The sequence below is a fragment of the Paramormyrops kingsleyae genome, chromosome 1, assembly GCF_048594095.1.
Source record: "Paramormyrops kingsleyae isolate MSU_618 chromosome 1, PKINGS_0.4, whole genome shotgun sequence".
NCBI lineage: Eukaryota > Metazoa > Chordata > Actinopteri > Osteoglossiformes > Mormyridae > Paramormyrops > Paramormyrops kingsleyae.
This window is the reverse complement of record NC_132797.1, coordinates 24,110,072-24,131,419: the sequence shown is the minus strand read 5'-3', so window position 1 is coordinate 24,131,419 and position 21,348 is coordinate 24,110,072. Positions and strand designations below refer to the sequence as shown.

The following is a 21,348-nucleotide window of genomic DNA, read 5'->3' as shown; positions in this document are numbered from 1 at the left end:
TTCTGGTTCTGCCACAGTCCAAAGACATGTGTTTTGCCCTTATTGCATGACTGCAAATGATGCCCGATTAGACCCCATCCAGGGGGGCCCCTGCCTCATGCCTTTTGACCCTGGGATGTCCAGTCACTGGGGGGAGGGGGGGGTTGCCCAACATGACTCCCTTCTGAGGTTTTGTGTGTCCCTTTTTGGGGGAGATTTTATGAAGGAGAACCTCCCCCTCCCAGTCAAAGGGGACCACCCCCCAGCCCAACTGCATGGCCCTGGTTCCAATCTCACTATGAAAAATGAAAATTGGCTGGATGTATATTAATTCAAGCTCAAAAAGTGCTTGCCGTGAATAATAAAAGATGCACTACATCACATACATCAAATTCAGATACATTAAACTGAGGGTATAAAAGGAGACAATTATAAAATGAATTTTAATTTGAATGAATTTAAAGTAACATCTTTATGGACTAGAGTCCTCAATAAGCTTCCACAGTATTATCATTTCCTTTCGTTTTCATTGGCCACTGATTCCTCAAGGCTACAGAGGTGTTCCACAAAGCGAGCCACCAGAATAGTAAAGGTGAGGGGTTCTGAGGAGGTTCACTGGGCCAAATAAGAAAGAAATAAAGAATACATTTATAGTGCCAGAAACACAAGGACCCAATCAGCATAATAACCACGGTCACATGATCACTCCCCCTAGATAACCCCGCCTCCTCCATCATTGTCGAGCCTCTCACAATAAATACAGAACAGAACACTGAGATGTATGTAAGACAGTGGTTACTCTTAACAAATCTCAATCAATGGCTATGAAATAGCAACAATAAAAAATGTAACATTATAGCTAAAAAACATGTGTTTATTGCATACAAATTATAGAATCACACACATACATTATCCTGAAATGATTTGCTTTTCCCTAAAAGCACAGCCATTAAGACAATCATAACAATCTAAGGAGTATCTGTAAGGTAATAATGAAGATCACTTTATTATGGCCGTAACGGCTTTTAACACCACGCAGATGCATCTATTTATATCCCCGAGAAGCACAGCTCTCCCCTCATTTATCTGCCATCCTCTGAGAGAACGCATCCTTTCTGTCTCACGGCTAATTTTATAATATACTCCATTTAGGGAAACTGGAATCTACCGATTTGATTACCATGCAAATATAGCGTGAAGGAACACCAAACCATTTTATTAAAAGAATAACCATTTGGGTTTGGCTCAGCAACACAGTCTTATTGTTTATAAGAGCCATTTACACCAGCTGTGCCCTTGAAACACTATAAATGTAAACTGTTTTGGTGCTACTATCTGGTAAAGCTACTTTTTGGCTTTAACCACAGTGTTATGCAGGGTTTTCCATCGCATTCACTGGCTGATAATAATGCAATATATTCGTAAAGGGTTGGAAACCAGATGGTAGTAGGTTCAAGCCCAAGTCAGAGACCTGGATCAGTGCAGAAAATATTGCAGGAGATGCTTAACTATTCTAGTAAAATACTTTGGTGTATTAAATGGGGTGAATGTCACTGTGAATTGAAAAACTTGCTGAATTTGCTGCAACCTGCATAAATAAAATAATATGAATTATTGTTACCTAGCTGTAAGTGGTGCTCCTAGTATATTCTCAGAATCTTTTGCCTTGGATTAATGTACCACTATATTTTTTTGGGGGTGGGTGTTTAATATTGTGTTTCTGCTCACTTGTGCCACAAAAACATGCCATGATAATTAATGAGGTGTCAATATGAAGGCAAATACGTGGCTACTGATGTTTTGCTATTGTGCCGATATCAGTGTTATCACAAACGCCGTTAATCATGCCTGATTCACGCTGCGATCACAATTTATGAAAATGATTATTTCCCAGGATAAGTAGCTAACGCTCTCAAATGCGATGCTTTGCGATCTTCCATATTCAAAAGCCTGCAGCGCTCACACCCGAGGGTCGAGCTGTCACACCCAAAATCATTAGCACAGACACAGGACGCGATAAGGATGTGGATGCTGTTCAGTGATGGAAAAGACCGATCGTACGGAAAATAGCTTAATGCCTGTGTTTCTTACTCACTGCAGACTTTTTAATGATTGCCCTTAATAAGACCCAAGTGGAGAAGCTTTCCTCTCCTGCAGCCGTCCTCTTATGTCTTTATCGATTACATTTCGAAGAAAAGCACAGATGGAGAACGAAAGGGTTCAGGATCAAAAATAACTTAATCACTACTAGTAATGGCTAAATGGTCCATACTGCGCAAATATCATGGGTATAAGTGATATTGATTTTAAAAATGTTATGCCTAATTAACGGACATAAAGCCATCTTATGTGACAAGTAGGTAAAATCTAATTTCAGGAGGGAAAGAGGGGCAAGCCTTTACCAAACTATTTCACAATGTCTCCACTCCTGACCCTGAGTATGAGGCTGTCTCCTTTGTCGGGTGAAATTAGAAATCTGCTTCTTTCATTTTCTAAATGATCTTTTCGCCCACTAACTGGCAGGGAACATTAGTCTTTGCCGTCAACGGGGGTTCGGGTCTCCGCGTCTTTTGTCTGACCTGACGGCGGTCGCCACTAATGAGTCTGGCTTTACCGACACGATTCTGCCGTGTTTCCTGTCAGGTACAGGTCAGGGATTAATCTGAGGAACAAGAGGTACCTCCTCTTTCGTGTGTCTGCCTGTGGGTGGCTGTGTGTGTGTGTGTGTGTGTGTATATGTCTGTGTGTGGATTATGTTTCCCACAATGTAATAAAAACCGGTTATTTTCACATTGTGGGGACCATTTTTCAGGTCCTCACAAAAATCCGTGAATGCTATCAAAAAATTAAAAATGACAAAAGTCTCGTATTTTGTTTAGGTACTTATGTGTAAGGTTAGGGCTGGGTAGGGGTTAAGGTTGTCATGTTGGGATTAGGGTTTTCCCCATAGAAATGAATGGAGAGTCCCTACAAAGATATAATTACAAACCTGTGCGTGGCTCTGTATGTGTATATCTCTGAAAGCCATTAATTCAAAAGACATCGACATTTAGACAGGATTTTTCAGATTATTACACTTTCCAATTAAATTCTCCACTCTCTGAAATCTGATCCCTGTTCCAGTATTTAATAAGAAAAACATTTTTAAGCATAAAGCGTCTCTACTACAAAGGAACAATTAGGTACACACAAATAAAGTATTTTTAATTCCTATGTAGTGAGGACTGAAATTGTCAAATCTTGTGTACCAACAGTACATGACAAACACAAGGAATGCTGATATATTATGAACTTATTACCTTTTAGGAACACAGAACCTCTTAGCAAGCTAGCGATAAGAAGATACAAAGTATTCTGCTTTTAACTGGAATTTTGCAGATCAAGCATGATTTTTAAGTAAACAGAAGGTGCTGCATCTTACTTGGGGTGAGTGAACTGATCCACCAGGGAGACCTCCTCCACCAGGTCACTGCCAATGGTCCTCACTAGGTCATAGAAGTCATTCGCAGTGAAGCCATCAGCAGGTATCCAGAAGGAAATGTCGTTCATCAAAGGCGGATATTTACTAAGGGGCTGGGGGGAGAGAGAAAATAAGACCTTGTAAGATGCTACATTTATTTCATTTAACAGATACTTTTTAAAGCAACATTCAATTGAGAGAGCAGGGTTAGGTTAGGAAGTCCATGGAGCAATTGGGGTTTAAGGGCCTTGCTGAAGGGCCCAACAGTGACATCACTCCGCTGACACTGGGATTTGACCTGGCAACCTTCTGGTCACCAGAGTCTGAACCTATACACCGTCCAAGAAGGCTCCCAGAGAGCATGGGAGCGCAAAAAGAATCAGTGTGAACAGGGTATAAAATGACTGGAGAACATCTCATGCCCTCAACGTAAGGACATGGTGAACCTCAGGCGTCACATGGAATGAAGGGATTCCAGTCTCTCAATTTCTCAAAGACAAACTTAGTTTTTTTCATTGCAGTCACAGATTTTTATTAAATTGAGAAAAAAACAGGTATTCATCACATTGTGGGGACATTGTGTCCCCATAAGGTAAGGTATACCCGCTCACTCTCTCTCTCTCTGTCTCTCTCACACACACACACAAAAAATGTTTTACAGTATATGCATTATATATGGTTTGTATACCTTCCTCCATTATGCCAGATGACCACAGATAGGATCCATGCCTTAATGAAAACTCAGAAGCGGATCAGCAGCTCTGCCAGAGGTCGATTTGCTGGATGCCCCAACAACAGCCCTTGGAAAACCTGTCGACCCCCCAGGACACGGGGCCTCGCCGCTCTTAGCATACGGCTACATCATTCCAGCGTGTGATCTTCCCGTCGCTGTCCCAGATGCACTCATAAATATTTATGTGTGTATATGTGTTACAGATATAAGCAAACTATTCATAGCCTCTGATGCAGCCTCATAAAACAGAACATATTTCAAATGCCATCACAACACATCATAATTCATACTCATTTCATGGGCACCCTTACAAAATTGAGAGGGTCAAAAGGTCAACGAAAATCCACCAACTGAATCTCTAAATTGTATTGTGTTCCATAAGGAATGGATCTTACAGGCTGTCAGCTAAGCAGGACCGTTGTTTGTAAATTCAGGGTAGCTTTTTCCGATACTCTGACAGGACACAGTCATGTCTCAATCAAAGCTAGGGAACAACCTGAGACATCCAGGACAAGACGAAATCTCCCAAGGTGCATGAAAACAAAACACAGCTTCATTTCCTGCTAGCTAGCACAAACGAGGCGTCATTCCGAGTTCTGTCTTATTAACGTGTCACGGCAGGATTTGCGAGCGCATATGAGTGTCGCACGAGTGCATGTGTGCACGTCGTCAGTTTTGATTAATGAACATTTAAACGGAGCCGGCTCCCAGGAGGGATCCTGGGCGGAGTGGATGTGAGAGCGACCACAGGCATGGTACGTGGCGCGGCAATTAATCAACATGATTTGCAAGCACGACGCAGGGTGTTTAACATGTGGGGGAGGGCAGGTGTTAGCTAACAATTGATGTGGCACTTGTACAATGCATGTGTCATAGTCAAAAGATTCGGGGGGGGGGGGGGGGGGGGGGTTTGTGGAGGATACAGTGGGGGCGATTTTTAATCGGCACCCTTGGTAAACCAAAGGCTATGAAAGCCAAACAAACTGACCCATAGTAAATTTGTTTTTTACCAAACACAAACAATGCGGACAATACTTTATGATTACATAACGTATTACAAGTGAGGGGAGGGGCTTGCCCTGACTTTGTCCCCCCTCAAAACAATACCCCCCCTTCCCTGTTACGCTTTGGTTCAACTAGTCATGATTGTATGTTCTATAAAAATTTGGAATAAAAATTCCAATATGAAAGAGTTTCTTAAGGCAGGACATAGTGTATGTTTATGCTGTGTCAGCAAACAATTTGTAAAAATGTGCAGTACAAGGGAGAAAAAAAAATACCACAGTGCAAAAATAAAGCACGAAAAGGAACATTAATAAGCCTTAACAGAGCCAAGTACCTCAAACGGGGTCAGTTAGCAAAGTTAATAATCGTCGGTGCAGTCTGGAAAGGATGAACAGGACACTCAAGCCAGCCGTGCTGCCATGTTGACGAAAAGCTTGTGCCCACAGACTGTATGAAAGATCGTTGTTGGTAGAAGGATCCACCAACAACACTCATCAGCAGAAAAAGCTGAGAGAGAGTGGAAGCGGATGGCGGTGGATACGTAGAAGCCGACGAGCGCCGCCGAAGCAGGAGACAGCTGCTGCTAAATTAATCCATAGATGGCTGGTGGCTCGGAATTACTTTGAAACACCTGATCAATCATATACATGTCCCATGTTCTCCAGCCCCTAACTGCACAGTCCTGGGATGTTGCCTTATTTTATATTGCTAATAATTTCTGCTCGGACAGATCCTTTATTAGCAGGATAGCGAAAAGTAAACTGGAAGGCAGGATCTTCTGCTGCAGAACATCTTACTTGTGACACAATGCCTGATTTCATGGGATAGCCGCAGGGGCATGTGCCACCCTAAAACAATCTCTTCACAGACTGGACGATTAAACAAATAAAGCAGCGCAACATTACAGTAACTAACAATAAATGAACCACTAACTTACGTGTACTATTAGAGCATTTATGTCATTTATTTAAACTTTATTTTACCAAGTAAATTAACTGAAAACCAGTTCTCACTGCTTTACGTGATATCCGGGAGAAATAGCAGATAATGCATCGGAACTTCCTGGGATACAAACGTCACATTCTTCAGCCATTAAGGGCAAAGTTGTGTCGCCACGGAGGCTGTTCCAGTTTGTGCAGCCGGCTGAGAGGTGCTGTACGATCTGTCTTAAGTCATCTTGCTCTTGCAAGGTTTTTGTACCATGTGACATGGTGACCCGTGACGACGTTTTGCAGAATTGAATTAATCAATACGGTAAAAAAAATCTAACCGTATCATGAAAAACAAGGTTTCAAATTCTCTACATGAAGTGCAGGGAGACTATCAATTAATCGGTATGATTTACCGATCAGTGTTGTTTTGTGCTATAGTATAGGCTGAAACCTGCGGTTATCATTAAAAACAAAATGCGGTAATCGTAAGACAAACTTTAATTTGTGTACGCCAATGAATATCAATAGGAATGTTAAATCTACATTTGCATAATTTCAAACTTATGATGGACTTTTATTTTTAATTGATTGCTCTTTTTCTCCCACAGTGGTGAAAATGCACCATTTGTATTTTGTAATTGCATTTGTTTCAATAATGTTCCTATCTAGAAAAGGGGGGCCCTGCAGAGAAAGTTTGGGAACCACTGGTCTAAGTAATAAATGAATGTAAAACAAAAACATTCAGCTGTATTTATATCAAAGCAGTGAACTGGTGATGTATATGGCTTGTTTTTCATCTTGTTTTTCAGTGTATAAATATTTAATTTTTACTTCCTGTCTGCAGCCTGCCCACCTCTAAAATCTTAATAACACACCCAAAGTATATCTCTGATCTCTCTCTATCTTCACTATAAGCAGTTTAAATCTCGACTGGGTACCTTTCCTCCAAGACCACTACATTCCTGTGCCTTCTGACATCACGCTCCTCGGATTACAGAACCCGGCCATGCCACTTGAATGGGCCTGTCGCCCATCTTGCCCTGCCTTTATGACCACGCTCTTATGCACATCGCTACCACCTACAGGAATCCTTTACTGCCATCACAGGCTCCGTGAAGAAAATGTGCATGAATATCGCTGCACTGGTTTCGTTTCCTAGCTTATGGCTGTTGTTTTTAAGCAGAGATTTTTTTTTATATAAAGGTGGTCCTGTGGTTCTGCGCTCCTGTGGATCTATGTTCCTTAAAGGTAATGAGTTCTTAATCCATCAATTCTGCTCTCTTTAGTCCCAAGTCCATAACTACTATACTACTCATGTGATACTTTTGCTTTATATAGAACATTCTGATTGGTGTAGGTTTTGAACATGCATGTTACTCATAACAGGTTAATATATATTTTTTCTTTAGTTTTCTGCCACTTTCTGTCCAGGAAGTCTGGAAATATGTCCCCCCCCCCCCTTATTTTGGAAATCTTGACACTATAACAAAAAAAAGTGGCTGGTGACAGGTTACGTAATGTGAAGTGTAACTGGCTGACTGCTTGAACTCGACTTCAGGAAGTAACATTTTTGGATCCAAAAACTGTCTCGTTAAATATCACAAATCTTATATAAGACATCTCAGCATTAATAATACGAGAAATGTGTGTGTGTGCCATCCGACACGTCTGCTACACATATTTCTGACAATGACATCACCTAAAACATATCTAAAGTCCATGGATTTCTAGACATCTCTCTGCTCACCCCAATCACTGCCCCCCTGTCCCCATCCAAATAAGGAAAGCACATCCCTGCATCATGCTCTTTCCCTGGGGAGACCATACCGGGGGTGGGGGGAGCATTTACGGATAGCCTACTCCCTGTTTATAGGGTACAAATACAGTCACACGTCCCAGACTGCTGAACCCGGACACAGCTCATTACAAGGCAGGCAAGAGGACAGTAGGGGAGGAGAGTGGTGGGTATGTATGCAGGTCCCCTGTGAAGGCCCTCAGCTCAGGGCACCACCGGGGTCTGTCCCTGAGGGAGCACCGTGGCTGGGGCTGGAACACGCCTTTGTGAAGCGATCACGGTGAATACGGTCATAATGTGATCATGGTGCTGACATGACACGGTCATGATGTGGTCATGGTAGGGTCATGATACGGTCATGATGTGGTCATGGAGAAGTTATGATATGGCCATGGTAGGGTCATGATACGGTCATGATGTGGTCATGGAGAAGGTATCATATGGGGATGATGTCGTCACAGTGCTGTCATGATACGGTCATAATGTAGTGGTGGAGGCGTCATGATACAGTCCTGATTTGATGACAAAGCAGTAAAACTGAGATTACGATGAAAACATGGGACTGTCATGCAGCGGTCATGGTTCGGTCATGGTGTAATCATGATGTACTCATGGAATAGGCATGTAGTGGTCATGGTAGAAAACATGGAATAGTCATGTGACAGTCACACAGTGGTTGTGTTGTGGTCATGGTACAATCATGGCACAGTTGTGGTTTGGTTACTGTGTAGTCATGGTGTAGGATGAAAAAGGTCTATAACTATTACAATAAGAAGCATAAATCATTATTTGACAAGGACCCTGGACTAAACAATCACCAGATTTTGTTTCATTATTTAACTTTATTTATCATTATTTGTCCTTGTTGCCAATAAAAACAGCTGCTGATTTTCCCCCAAATTTAATTCTTATGCCCGGATAACAATACAAACTAAATATCCCCCAGAAGAGTGCAGCCCTAAGGCATGTAACAGAATAATTATCATACCAAAGTGCGGAGAGAATAGCAACAATACATTTGTATCCTTCGGCAAAATCTGCAACAGTAGTGGTTGCCAATAATTTGCATGTGACTGTAATTCACTTCAAGAAATATTTGTGACATCTTACAATTTGTTTTATAATGTATTGAATGAGGGTGATTTCTTGAATTAATCAATACGGTTGCAACCCACGCGCTCTTGCAAATCATATTATTTAGCTATTCATGCTAAATATACAGTGCATATGTGAAGTATGCACACATTTAGTGCAAACGTCCATGTGAATATTTATATATTTTGTGCAATCTGTATATTTTGGTAAATCCTCAGTTATGAACAAAAACCCAAAGGCAAAGCCCTCACAGGCAACAGAGTCGACCCTTCAAGCCAGGGACTTTCAGGTGAGAGCCACAGAGGCACAGTGAAGCCCAAAAGGGCAATGCTTGTAAGGACACATAGTAAATAAACTGAATCTAAAACCATCTTAACGATGAGTTTGGGAGGTAAGACCTGTTAACGACAGGATCTCCTCTGAACACAAGACCAATAAACTCACCCGATTTAAGAAGCCTATACAATGACAGAGGACCCCAAACATAAATTACCATAAAAAGCTGTCCAATTATAAAAGAGGGAGGGAGCACAATAGGCTGACTGACACTTAATGCAGCCAGTCACAAGGATTTTGGAGTAAAAAATGGCGACACGAAAGCTAAAAGAAGGGAACAAAGAAGAAGAAAAAAGATAGAATGCAAATCAGCAGCCAGCATGTGCCAGGGAGTTCTGTGGGGGGGGGGGGGGTTAGGGAGGTGGGGCACTTCTCTGCAGGTTAAACCCCACATCAGTCATCCCTGAGAGGGTGAGGAGATCAGGACAGCGCCGGGGATGGGTGTGGAGATGAGGAGGCAGGGTGAGCTTTTGCTAACAAGGACCAGAGCAGGAAGTGCTGCTCAAGGACCAGACTCGTAAAAAAGATGCTAGTTTGCTAAAAAGCAGAGATCAGCTTGAACACGACACAGTAAGTGTGGTCTTAAAGACATACCGTGCCTGGCCAGGTGGTGTTAATGTGCTAATGAGAAGGAAACCTATACAGAGGCGGGGCCACAGGGGCACTGGGCCTAAGTGAAAGCTGATTGGCCACAGCAGTGTCGCCTCCTCTGTCACTCACAGATATAAAACATTTCATTGGCTAATGATAAGATTGGCCCCTGCATATGAAATCTGGCCACTCCCATGTGCCTTACCGTAAAAATCCTAGAATCACCCTTGAAGGTTGTTCATTCACTGTTGAAGTATTACATAGATCAGATACGGTAAATAAAGATGACTGCTAGGAAGAAAGCTTGTACCTGGAAGCTGACGGGGTCGTTGATGTGGGGTAAGCGGAACTGGCGGAGGAAGCGCTCGTCCTGGCTCCAGAAGAGGCGGATGTCGGGGATCCCGTAGAGGACCATGGCCAGACGCTCCAGGCCCAATCCAAAGGCCCAGCCTATCTTGTTGTCGGCGCCGGCTGCAATGGGAGAAGTACATCCAGTCACCAGGCTTTCAAAGACACGATGGCTTCAAGGAGATAAATGAGGAATAAGCAGCAATGGACAAAATGTACCAGGAGACCCTGCTGGGGATTGGGGGGGGGGCTGGGGGGGGCAGACAGGTGTGACTTCTGGCACACTGATGCCCCGCTCCAGAACAGCCAGACAAGGACGTGACGCAAGGTAACTTTAACCATGTAAACAATGTGAAAAAGCTCGGGAAGGAAAATGCGGTGTTTAAGCAGCAGCCAGCAGAACATAAAGGTCACCAAAAGGCAAGGATCAGCCTCGCTGGGCTTCTGACAGCAGGCGGGTTCAGCGGCTCAGACCGACTCGCACCTCCGGGCCGTTTGAATGGTCCCCCTGCCCCTCATCAGCCCTTTGCCTGTTCTTTGTGAGTTTTCTCCTAGGTGCAATACTTTCCTCTTGTAATCCAAAAACAGGATAGGTAAAGCACATCTATAAATGACCCATGGGATAGACTCCAGGCGCACTGTGACCCCAAGGTATGGAAGATGGATGGAAATGTACGTCTAATTTGACTGTATTTTATTTTTCAGGTTCCCTACGCGACCTGCTGCCCAGTGTTAGTCTGTCAGTTCCTTTGAGCCATTTCCAGATTCACATCAGCATTGCTCCAGACCAGGCTACAATGCCCCCCGCCCCCTTCTGCAAGAAGACATCCCCCCAGAGTCCTTCTGGACAGGATCTGCTGTCAAATTACACTACAGGTCTCCTCATGACGTGAGCTAGCTGACTGGATACCTGGGAAATTTTACAGGCCATTGCTAGGCAGTTCCCTGCCTTGTGCCCTCTGACAGCCTGGCATTCCTTTTAGGGTGTCCCCTGCCTTGTGCCCTCTGACAGCCTGGCATCCCTTTTAGGGTGTCCCCTGCCTTGTGCCCTCTGACAGCCTGGCATCCCTTTTAGGGTGTCCCCTGCCTTGTGCCCTCTGACAGCCTGGCATTCCTTTTAGGGTGTCCCCTGCCTTGTGCCCTCTGACAGACTGGCATCCCTTTTAGGGTGTCCCCTGCCTTGTGCCCTCTGACAGCCTGGCATCCCTTTTAGGGTGTCCCCTGCCTTGTGCCCTCTGACAGCCTGGCATCCCTTTTAGGGTGTCCCCTGCCTTGTGCCCTCTGACAGCCTGGCATCCCTTTTAGGGTGTCCCCTGCCTTGTGCCCTCTGACAGCCTGGCATCCCTTTTAGGGTGTCCCCTGCCTTGTGCCCTCTGACAGCCTGGCATCCCTTTTAGGGTGTCCCCTGCCTTGTGCCCTCTGACAGCCTGGCATCCCTTTTAGGGTGTCCCCTGCCTTGTGCCCTCTGACAGCCTGGCATCCCTTTTAGGGTGTCCCCTGCCTTGTGCCCTCTGACAGCCTGGCATCCCTTTTAGGGTGTCCCCTGCCTTGTGCCCTCTGACAGCCTGGCATCCCTTTTAGGGTGTCCCCTGCCTTGTGCCCTCTGACAGCCTGGCATCCCTTTTAGGGTGTCCCCTGCCTTGTGCCCTCTGACAGCCTGGCATCCCTTTTAGGGTGTCCCCTGCCTTGTGCCCTCTGACAGCCTGGCATCCCTTTTAGGGTGTTCCCTGCCTTGTGCCCTCTGACAGCCTGGCATCCCTTTTAGGGTGTCCCCTGCCTTGTGCCCTCTGACAGCCTGGAGTAGACTCCAGGCTAAGACCACAACCCTATAATGGGTTACAGAAAATTTAATGAAAGACTTTTAAAAATATGCATATAGTCAAAACACTACATATGTTTGTAAAGGAAACGCATGTTCATATAGACGCATTGTGTCTGCATAAATTGGCTCTGTTACACAAAGTGAACCATAAAATAGGCATGTTATGGAGCGAGGGTGACGTCCGCTTGGTAGAGACACAAACCCAGACCCAGTTCTTCCGCGAGTAACAGGACAGAGGAATGGGAAAAATTGAACCAGACGGCAGGTGCCTGGCTGTGCTGTCATCGGCGACTGCGGCGTAATTACGGTCCCTGTTTGCTTTGAGCACCCTGACCCAGCTCTGGGTGGAGGCGGCCCATTTCTCCCAGGTATGCTGAATATGTAGGAAATCTGGTTTATATGATAATAAGCGAGAAGCCCTGGGTCCACACTGCACAGGTCAGACATGCAGCAGACCACAGAAAATGCATGAATGCACCTGAAGTCGCACTATTCCTCACGGATGGAAGGGTGACCCAAGCTTAAAACATTTCTGGCTTTCCGCTACTTTCAATTCTGTAGATGACGCCGACTGTGGAATTTTGGAATTCTACTTCACACAAACAGCCGTCACTAATGTAGACCCACTGTGTTGTTGCTCTTCTCTCTGTCACTCACCTTACACTGCTTTTGTCAATTAGAATTACACATGTTCCTTCTGAGTAATTAAACAAGGGAATAAAGCTCAGATAAAGGTTAGCCGAGTAATTAAACGAGAAGATAAAGCTGGAATTGTTTTGTAGTGAAGAGGTTTTCGAATGACAAAGGCACTTCTGAGCGAGTGCACAATGAACACTTTAATGACATAACCTTGGGATGGAAAGCTGGGCCCGCGGATTTCCTTCATCGACGGGTTAAGCTACCATGTTCTGTATAAGACATACTGACAGATGACGGCTTTCAATGTATAATACAGCAAGAAGGCTACATTTAAATACTTCAACAGGGGAAAACTTTTCATTGTTGGTTATAAATAAAATAAATAATCTAGATATTTATTTTTATAATAAATTCCATGCATCCATTTTCCAGCTGTTTATCCAAGATCCCATCCTAGACAGCATGGAGTATCATGGTGCATGCCTTTATCCCTCCCTTTAAGGACAAGGCGGGGGACACCCTGGACGGGATGCCAGTCTGTCAGAGGGCACAAGGCGGGGGACACCCTGAACGGGATGCCAGTCTGTCAGAGGGCACAAGGCGGGGGACACCCTGAACGGGATGCCAGTCTGTCAGAGGGCACAAGGCGGGGGACACCCTGGACGGGATGCCAGTCTGTCAGAGGGCACAAGGCGGGGGACACCCTGGACGGGATGCCAGTCTGTCAGAGGGCACAAGGCGGGGGACACCCTGGACGGGATGCCAGTCTGTCAGAGGGCACAAGGCGGGGGACACCCAGGACGAGATGCCAGTCTGTCAGAGGGCACAGGGCGGGGGACACCCTGGATGGGATGCCAGTCTGTCAGAGGGTACAAGACGGGGGACATGGATCTGGTATGGATGAATAAACCAAATCGTGTGGCATAAATTCCCTCAGCAGATGTTTGCCTCTTTGGCTCTTTTAGGGGTTCTGTAGCCTACATCTATAGCATCTTAAAGGTTCTGCAGCATACAGCCATAATACCTTAAATATTCTGAAGTTCTGTAGCTTATAGCCATACTACTTAGAATATCCGGGCTAGTACCACCCAGTGGTATTCATAATGTACCCAGGTGGTACGTGACAAGACAATGGTAATTTGTTACTGTGATTTAGGTCACTATGATCCGTCTCACCCATGTGTTATATGGTTGATATGGTTTGATCTGAAGTGGTACTTGGTCCAAAGAGTTTGAGACCCACTGATCTAGGCCTTATTTCACAATAGCCCAATCAAACCCATCTAATAAACAAAAACCAAGAAGCAGGGGAGGACAAAGGCTGCAGAATTGCCAGAGGGTGTATATACTGAGGGTATATATATACAGAGGGTGTATATCTTGAGGGTGTATATACAGAGGGGTATATACTGAGGGTGTATATAGAGGCTGTATATACTGAGGGTGTATATACAGAGGGGTATATACACTGAGGGTGTATGTACGAGGGTGTATATACTGAGGGTGTATATACAGAAAGGTATATACAGAGGGTGTATATACAGAGGGGTATATACTGAGGGTATATATATACAGAGGGTGTATATACTGAGGGTGTATATACAGAGGCTGTATATACTGAGGGTGTATATACAGAGGGGTATATACACTGAGGGTGTATATACTGAGGGTATATGTACGAGGGTGTATATACTGAGGGTGTATATACAGAAAGGTATATACAGAGGGTGTATATACAGAAAGGTATATACAGAGGGTGTATATACAGAGGGGTATATACTGAGGGTATATATATACAGAGGGTGCATATACTGAGGGTGTATATACTGAGGGTGTATATACAGAGGCTGTATATACTGAGGGTGTATATACAGAGGGGTATATACACTGAGGGTGTATATACTGAGGGTATATGTACGAGGGTGTATATACTGAGGGTGTATATACAGAGGGTGTATATACAGAGGGTGTATATACAGAGGGGTATATACTGAGGGTATATATATACAGAGGGTGTATATACTGAGGGTGTATATACAGAAGAGTATATACCGAGGGGTATATACTGAGGGTGTACATATACAGAGGGTGTATATACTGAGAAAAATCCGCAAGCAGTTTGTTTACTGCCTGTAGTTTATTCAAAGGAAAGGCATGAATTGAAATGTGAACATTAAACACTGCAAGGTGTTGCTTTTACCACGGTTTACTAGGTCAGATCCTTTGATAATATTTGCTCAATATTTTAACTGACAGGAAACACATATAAAATGTAACTGGGGCAAATTTATTATTAGTCCACAAACTGGAAATATCATTTTACTTGTCCTACAAGCAAACAGCACGCCATACAGCTGAAGGTAAACCAAAGGGTTATAATTCTGCTTTGAACATATTTGTTTAAAGATTCTTTCTGATTAGTTAACAGACTATAGACTTTTAAACAATTAAATTAATTGATTAATGCTATGTAGAATAATTATGACTTTTTAACAGGTTTTATTTTTTTGTAGTACACAAATGAACTATGTCAAGGTAACAAATATCTATTAAGTTTTGGGATGCTGACACATAAATTATGTGATTTTGTGGCTGTAAGTAAATGTATATGTTTATTCTCTATCAATTAAATCTGACCTCATTAGGTGATTGGTTAAAGCAAAACCCAGCATAGAATGAAAACTCATCATCATCATAAACGTATTCCAACACCACCCGCTATAGCATATTACTTGTAGCAATTATCATCAGTAAATAATAATATTTCAATTTAATTAAACTATTAGTTGATTTGAATGATTTCTCAACATATGTAATAATATATTATTAGCATGTGGACCAGGGCAGTTTCTAGATATTGAAAAGAGTCAAGTTTACCGTCTAATGAAAAGCCTTTGCAGAAGATAACAAGCTATTTTAGCAACAAAGGGAGGACCGGCTTCATATAAATACACTTGGTTTTGGAGTGAAATTTTGGACAAGTATGTCCAAATACTTTTGGCCACATGTTGCATATATAATACTAAAAGAAGAAAAGAGTCTTTGACCTAGGAGTGTAGATTTGGGTACAGATGTTTGGGACAAACCAAACCTATACTGTTGCTTTGATTGGACTCCATTTTAAAGAAAATTAAGATGCAAATCTCAGGTACAAGAAACTTCTGCGACACATGTAAATTATGCAAGATATTAAATACTGCTTCCCCTGAGTGTTGAACGTAGTTTAGCCTGATGCTAAGTTTTCCAGAGGAATACCTATTTCAATTACTCAGAAACACTAAATCTACCTGGGAGAAAATCCAAATGGTGTAGTTAATTTCTGATTTGAACACAATACAAACATTAAAAGGCCATTTTCATGAATGAGAGAAGCTAATGTCCCGACCACACCACAGCAATTTAAGCAGAGTTTTGTTAAAGTATGTCTTATAACTCTTCTCAATAAAAAATAATAAACAAATGGACAAGACTAGTTTGGCTTCTGAAGGTTACATTCATCCTTCCGCCCATCTTCCAGGTCCATGTCCTTAGCACAGGGTTACGAGGAGAATCGTAATGTCAATCTGTGAAAACCCATCATGTTTGTGCAGCAGGTGACTGAATCTCTTTGAATTTCTATTTCTTTGCTATTATGATCTCACTATGAATGTATCAGGGTCATTCATTCATTACGCTCTTTCTGAATTGTAGTGATGCAGGAAAAACTACACATATTAGCATATTACTAACAAATATAAAATCTATCTTCTGGTGTTTAGTTTTAACATCAATCATTCACATACTACATTTCCATATAAATAAACTTTTTAACTTAGAGGGAAAATATACAATGTCCAAATTCTGAAGATTATGACTATTATCAAGCTATCACAAACAATTGCTGGCTTATTTAACTGGCTCTCTGCATAATTTATTCAAAGAAACCTTTAAGAAATAGATCTGAATCAGGTTGATTTGCCCTTCTCAATCTACTAAAATGAGCTACAACAAAACACAGAAGTTTGCACAAACACAGTAGAGCATAAGCACCTTAATTTTTTTTCCTAGTTCCCCCAATCAGAATGCCAACCCCTGACTGCAGTACAGAAATGAAACCCAGGAAATCCAATCGACCTTGATAAAACATTCAAACTTTGTGAAGGAATTTCGTCCTGACAGCCAGACTGCCGGGTGCTTCCCTGCTCCTCTTAAATATTTAACTGCCTCCCTCATCTCATATCAAGTCTTCATCGCAGGATAAATCCATCAAATCCGGTGTGTTTATTTCACATGTAATCTCCCCATGGGAGGTAAATTATTACCAGCTTGATAATAAAATTTCTATAATAAATCAACTGAATAAAAATGCAGACGTGTTTTTTATACATGTAAGCAGACAATGTGTCTGCATTAATAACTCAGACAAAATCTGAATCAAATTATTGTTATTAATTATTATTATTATTATTATACAGAAAGTATTGGTGCATCCTATTTTACTTCAACCTGCAAACTTCAATCAATTGCTTTTTAGGTTTCATTTCTGTTGCTTTATTGTTCATGTTTCATGTCTTTTCTATCCACCCTAGATTTGTTTGATTTTGTGCAGCACTTTGGTCAGCCTGTTGTTGTGCTCTAAAAATGAATTATGGTTTGATTTGATTTAACTTTAAATGCCAGTCATGAGACTATATCGTTTCCCCAGAACAGCCTGGACACCGCAGTCCTGCTGTCTTTCTTCGTCTTGCCTGAACCAAGTACCTGTGTGACTCAGACCTGTCCCCACCTAACCCTGAAAAGGAGAACTGCAAATGCACCTTTCTCTGGCTGCCCAGTCTTCATTCAGTCTATGTCTTAAACCAGAGACCCTCTCAGGCAAAGGCTTTGGTCATATCATCAAAACAGAGGCTTGCATAAATCCACAGCATACCTGTACCTTAATGCGTGAGTAACTGAGATGTTGACAGGGCAAAATGAGCTCGTAGGTCATCCAAATTTTATTCCAAATACTGGATACTCAATATCAGCTCCCTGCCTGGTACACAAATCGAGCTTTATACAGTGATTAACTGCTGTCATGGCTCTTCTTGTAGAAACTGACACCACCAGTCCTGATTCTTTAGTATGTTTCCAAATATATAAGTACAATGTAGAGCGAAACTTTGTAACTACTACTACAACTTCAAAGCGGTTCTCAAAAAAATGTTAAAACTAAACAAAAAAATGGTACAAACCATGTCTTTTCAGCTCTCGCATTTGAACCCAGCAACCTAAAGACCTTGTAAGTCCTCCATAATTCCACTTTGATTTTCCTCAGCACTAATACCTCACTGGACCAGTTGTGCACCAAGAACCAGCAGTGAATTCTGTGGCAGTGCTGGAGTGCGTTAACCGTTTTTACACCCCCACAGTGACATGCTATACAACAGCCATCCTCCTTTAGCTTTGATGTTTAAATAACAGTCCTCGGGGACCTACACACAGCCCATATTTTTGCTCCCTCCCAGCTGGGAGCAAAAATGTGGACCGGCTGGCCCTGAGAAACACTCGGTCAAAGCGATTGTATCCCTGATGCTCTCTTATGACTCCCTGGTTTAATTTTTTAGATAGTTTATGGTCTTGAGAGACAATACAATCTCTACCCACAAATCGGCTGTGTTCAGCAGACTGTATGAGTAACATGAGAATAATAAAGTCATTGTTCAGGCCTCAGTGGCATAGCATCCATGTAGGTGCCTCCCCAGAGAGCACAATAACAACACTTTGCTCTCTGTAATATGGGGGCCAGCTCAAGAAATTCAGCTACAGACCTATCAGCCCCCAGGCCATCCGGTATGTGTCACATAGCATGTGTAGTAATGAAATTCTCAGCTCCAAACTTTATTACGCTCAAAGGCTGTTTCTGTGGTTTTCTGCACAAAGCATGATGAAAAGACATTTTTTTGTTTTATTAACAAAATGACTACACTAAGAATAAACATGATTAATGGTCTCATATTTTATATTTAATCAGAGGTAATTCCATTTTCAGATTGTTATTTGTAAGACAGATTAAAATATGGTGTATGATGTCTGTGAAGAACTGTACCAGGACACAAATGAGGCTTTTCAATCACCTGTAACAGTCTAGGAGAGTGTTTCCCAATCCTGTCCTGGGGGAACCAAAGCAGTCCACATTTTTGCTCCCTCCCAGCTCCCGTGGACTGTCTGCAGGTCCCCGAGGACCAGACTGGGATCGCGTCTGTCTCCTCTTTTGATGCCTCCTGTAAAACCTCTCCAGAGACACCTTGCTACGGTATTGCTGGATGGCAAAACTACTCGATGTAAAACCTTCACCACAATCGTCAGTCCAAAAACTAGATAAACAACCGAATATCTTTAAAAACTGGAGTTTTACCGAGGATTCTAAAGTAGAGAATCCTTGTCATAAACACAAAGAAATGGTCTCTTTAATTCAAGTGCTGCAAGTAAATCAAATCCCTCTCTCTTAATTAGGCAATTATTTTTTCTTTTACTTTTTGAAAATAAGAGCATAGAATCTGACAAATCTGTTGGGGTGGGGTGGGGGTGACATCTTGGCAGCCGTAGGTGATTTTGAAGCAAAGATGAAACTGAAACTGGGGAGCCCTGAAAGGCCGATATTAATGAAGGAAGTGATCAGGACTTTCATCTCCTTCACAGCGATTCAAATCAGTGGAGATTCGCCAGGAGATGAAATGGGGTGATGTGAGCCACTCAGGTCCTGCTGAAAATAGCTCGTACATCAGCGGGACGATGGGCATGGCCGCGGCCTCCTGGGCTGTGGGTTCCATTCCGCCCACCCGCCGTGTGCCTGCGTGGGCCTTCTATGATCTTTGCATATTCTTCCTGTTTTCGCATGGATTTTCTTCCACTGCGCAAAAACGTATCTTTTTGTTGACTGATGTCTCAAAACTTCCCATATTTTAATTGTATGGCCTTTCATCTATTTATTTCTCCTGTGTGTTTGTTCAAAGCAAGACACATTTTTGGAACAATTAGGGATTAAACCCCTTACTCCAGGGCCAAATGGTGAAATCACTCTCAAGTCCCTGGGATTCGAATCATCAACCTTCCGATCAGAGGCACAGCGCCCCAACTTGCTGAGCTACCTCCACACCATTCAATCTAACATCCCACCCATGGTGTACTGCAGAGCTAAGCATTCTATTTATTTAGCACCTTTCAAGAAGAAATGTCACAAAAAGCTTCACGGATAATAATCCAAAGGCAATTAAACATCAATATAAGGCCTGTCTATACAAAAATACTTTGGCATGCTGATTAAGGGAGTCCACACTGTTGGCTGATCTACTGTCTCTGGGCAGACTGTTCCACAGCCTTGGGGCAGCAACCACAAAAGCCCTGTCACCTGGTCTTAAATTCGGACCTAGGGATAACAGGAAGCCCCTTATCAAAAGACCTGAGGCTCCTGTTCGCAGTATATGGGGTCACAAAACCATAAATTTAAGAGGATTTATGATTGCTAAGAGCCTTATACGTAAATAAAAGGCTATGGGTGTTGGAAAATGTATGGTTGTATGATTTCCTGAATACTCCCAAGAATATATTCCTGATTCATATTTCAGCTACAAAACACCTTAAGTCCAAGAGTGTGACAATCCATTATGTTAATATCAGCTTCCTTGCTTTAACAGAACTGTACAATGGACCATTCGCCACAATATGGTTTCCTTGTACCTAGAACACCGGTTCATGCCGAGCCTGGTCTTCAGCTGCATGAAATTCATGACTTGCAGGACCTACAGGAATAGAGCCCACAGAGCTACCCGCTAACGTGCTAACATGCTAATGTGCAGCTGAGCATTCACAGCCCCTTAACCCGACACGATCAAAAGCTTTGCAGAAAGACTCCCTGCTCCTCGCGATAAATCCAATACCCCGGCTAGTCTGTCCCTTCCGGGGGGGGTGGGTGGGCATAGTGGTGATTTACTGATCTGCTCAGTCTTAGCAAGCAGTCAGTGATCTCTCAGCTCAATCCTAATCATCCCACATTGATCAAACAAACAAAGAAAAAACCTTGATATCTTAGACAGACTGTGGTCCAAAATTTACTATCAAATGATCAGTCACAAGTGTCTAGGCTCATTTAAATGTTATGACAAATGTAACATCTCTATCGATTACAGCTACACGAGGCAGGAATCACACAGCGACAAATCATTAGCCATCACCTGCAGCCACATTTTATGGCTAAATCCTTCCATTTAACATGCATATATTTACAAATCCCTTCAAACCCTGGTTAATATCTGAAAATGCTGAACTAAAATTTTTTATTAATTTTTAATTGGACCATATATTCGGTTTAGTACTGTTTTGCACTGATGTTTACAAGCTCTCTTTTTTGCATATAATGTGTATTAGATGAAAACCTGAAAATAGCTGCTTATGGGACATTACAGGCTGATATATTTATAATAAAGCATGCAGCCTATGTGTGAATGTTCAACAAATGTGTGTGTGTGTGTGTGTATGGTGGGGGGGGGGGGGGCAGGGGGGGGTAGAATTGTGCCACTGGTGATTGCCTCCACTGTGACCATCATGACCACAAACAATGGGTCCAGCGGGGGAAGGTTTGTGCAGTAAGTGTAA

At 42.8% G+C, this 21,348-nt stretch overlaps 1 protein-coding gene across 4 annotated transcripts in view; it reads right to left on the bottom strand.

Moving 5' to 3' along the window:
* The window catches only part of fars2 (phenylalanyl-tRNA synthetase 2, mitochondrial), a 91,581-nt gene that overhangs the window by 38,177 nt on the left and 32,056 nt on the right, over positions 1-21,348 (bottom strand). For all 4 annotated transcript variants that reach the window (XM_023800263.2, XM_072711978.1, XM_023800264.2 and 1 more), the window contains exons 5-6: positions 10,237-10,397; positions 3,401-3,552 (exon numbers count right to left, since the gene is read on the bottom strand). In XM_023800263.2, coding sequence (XP_023656031.1) covers positions 3,401-3,552; positions 10,237-10,397 — 313 coding nt within the window. The remainder of the gene's footprint in view (positions 1-3,400; positions 3,553-10,236; positions 10,398-21,348) is intronic.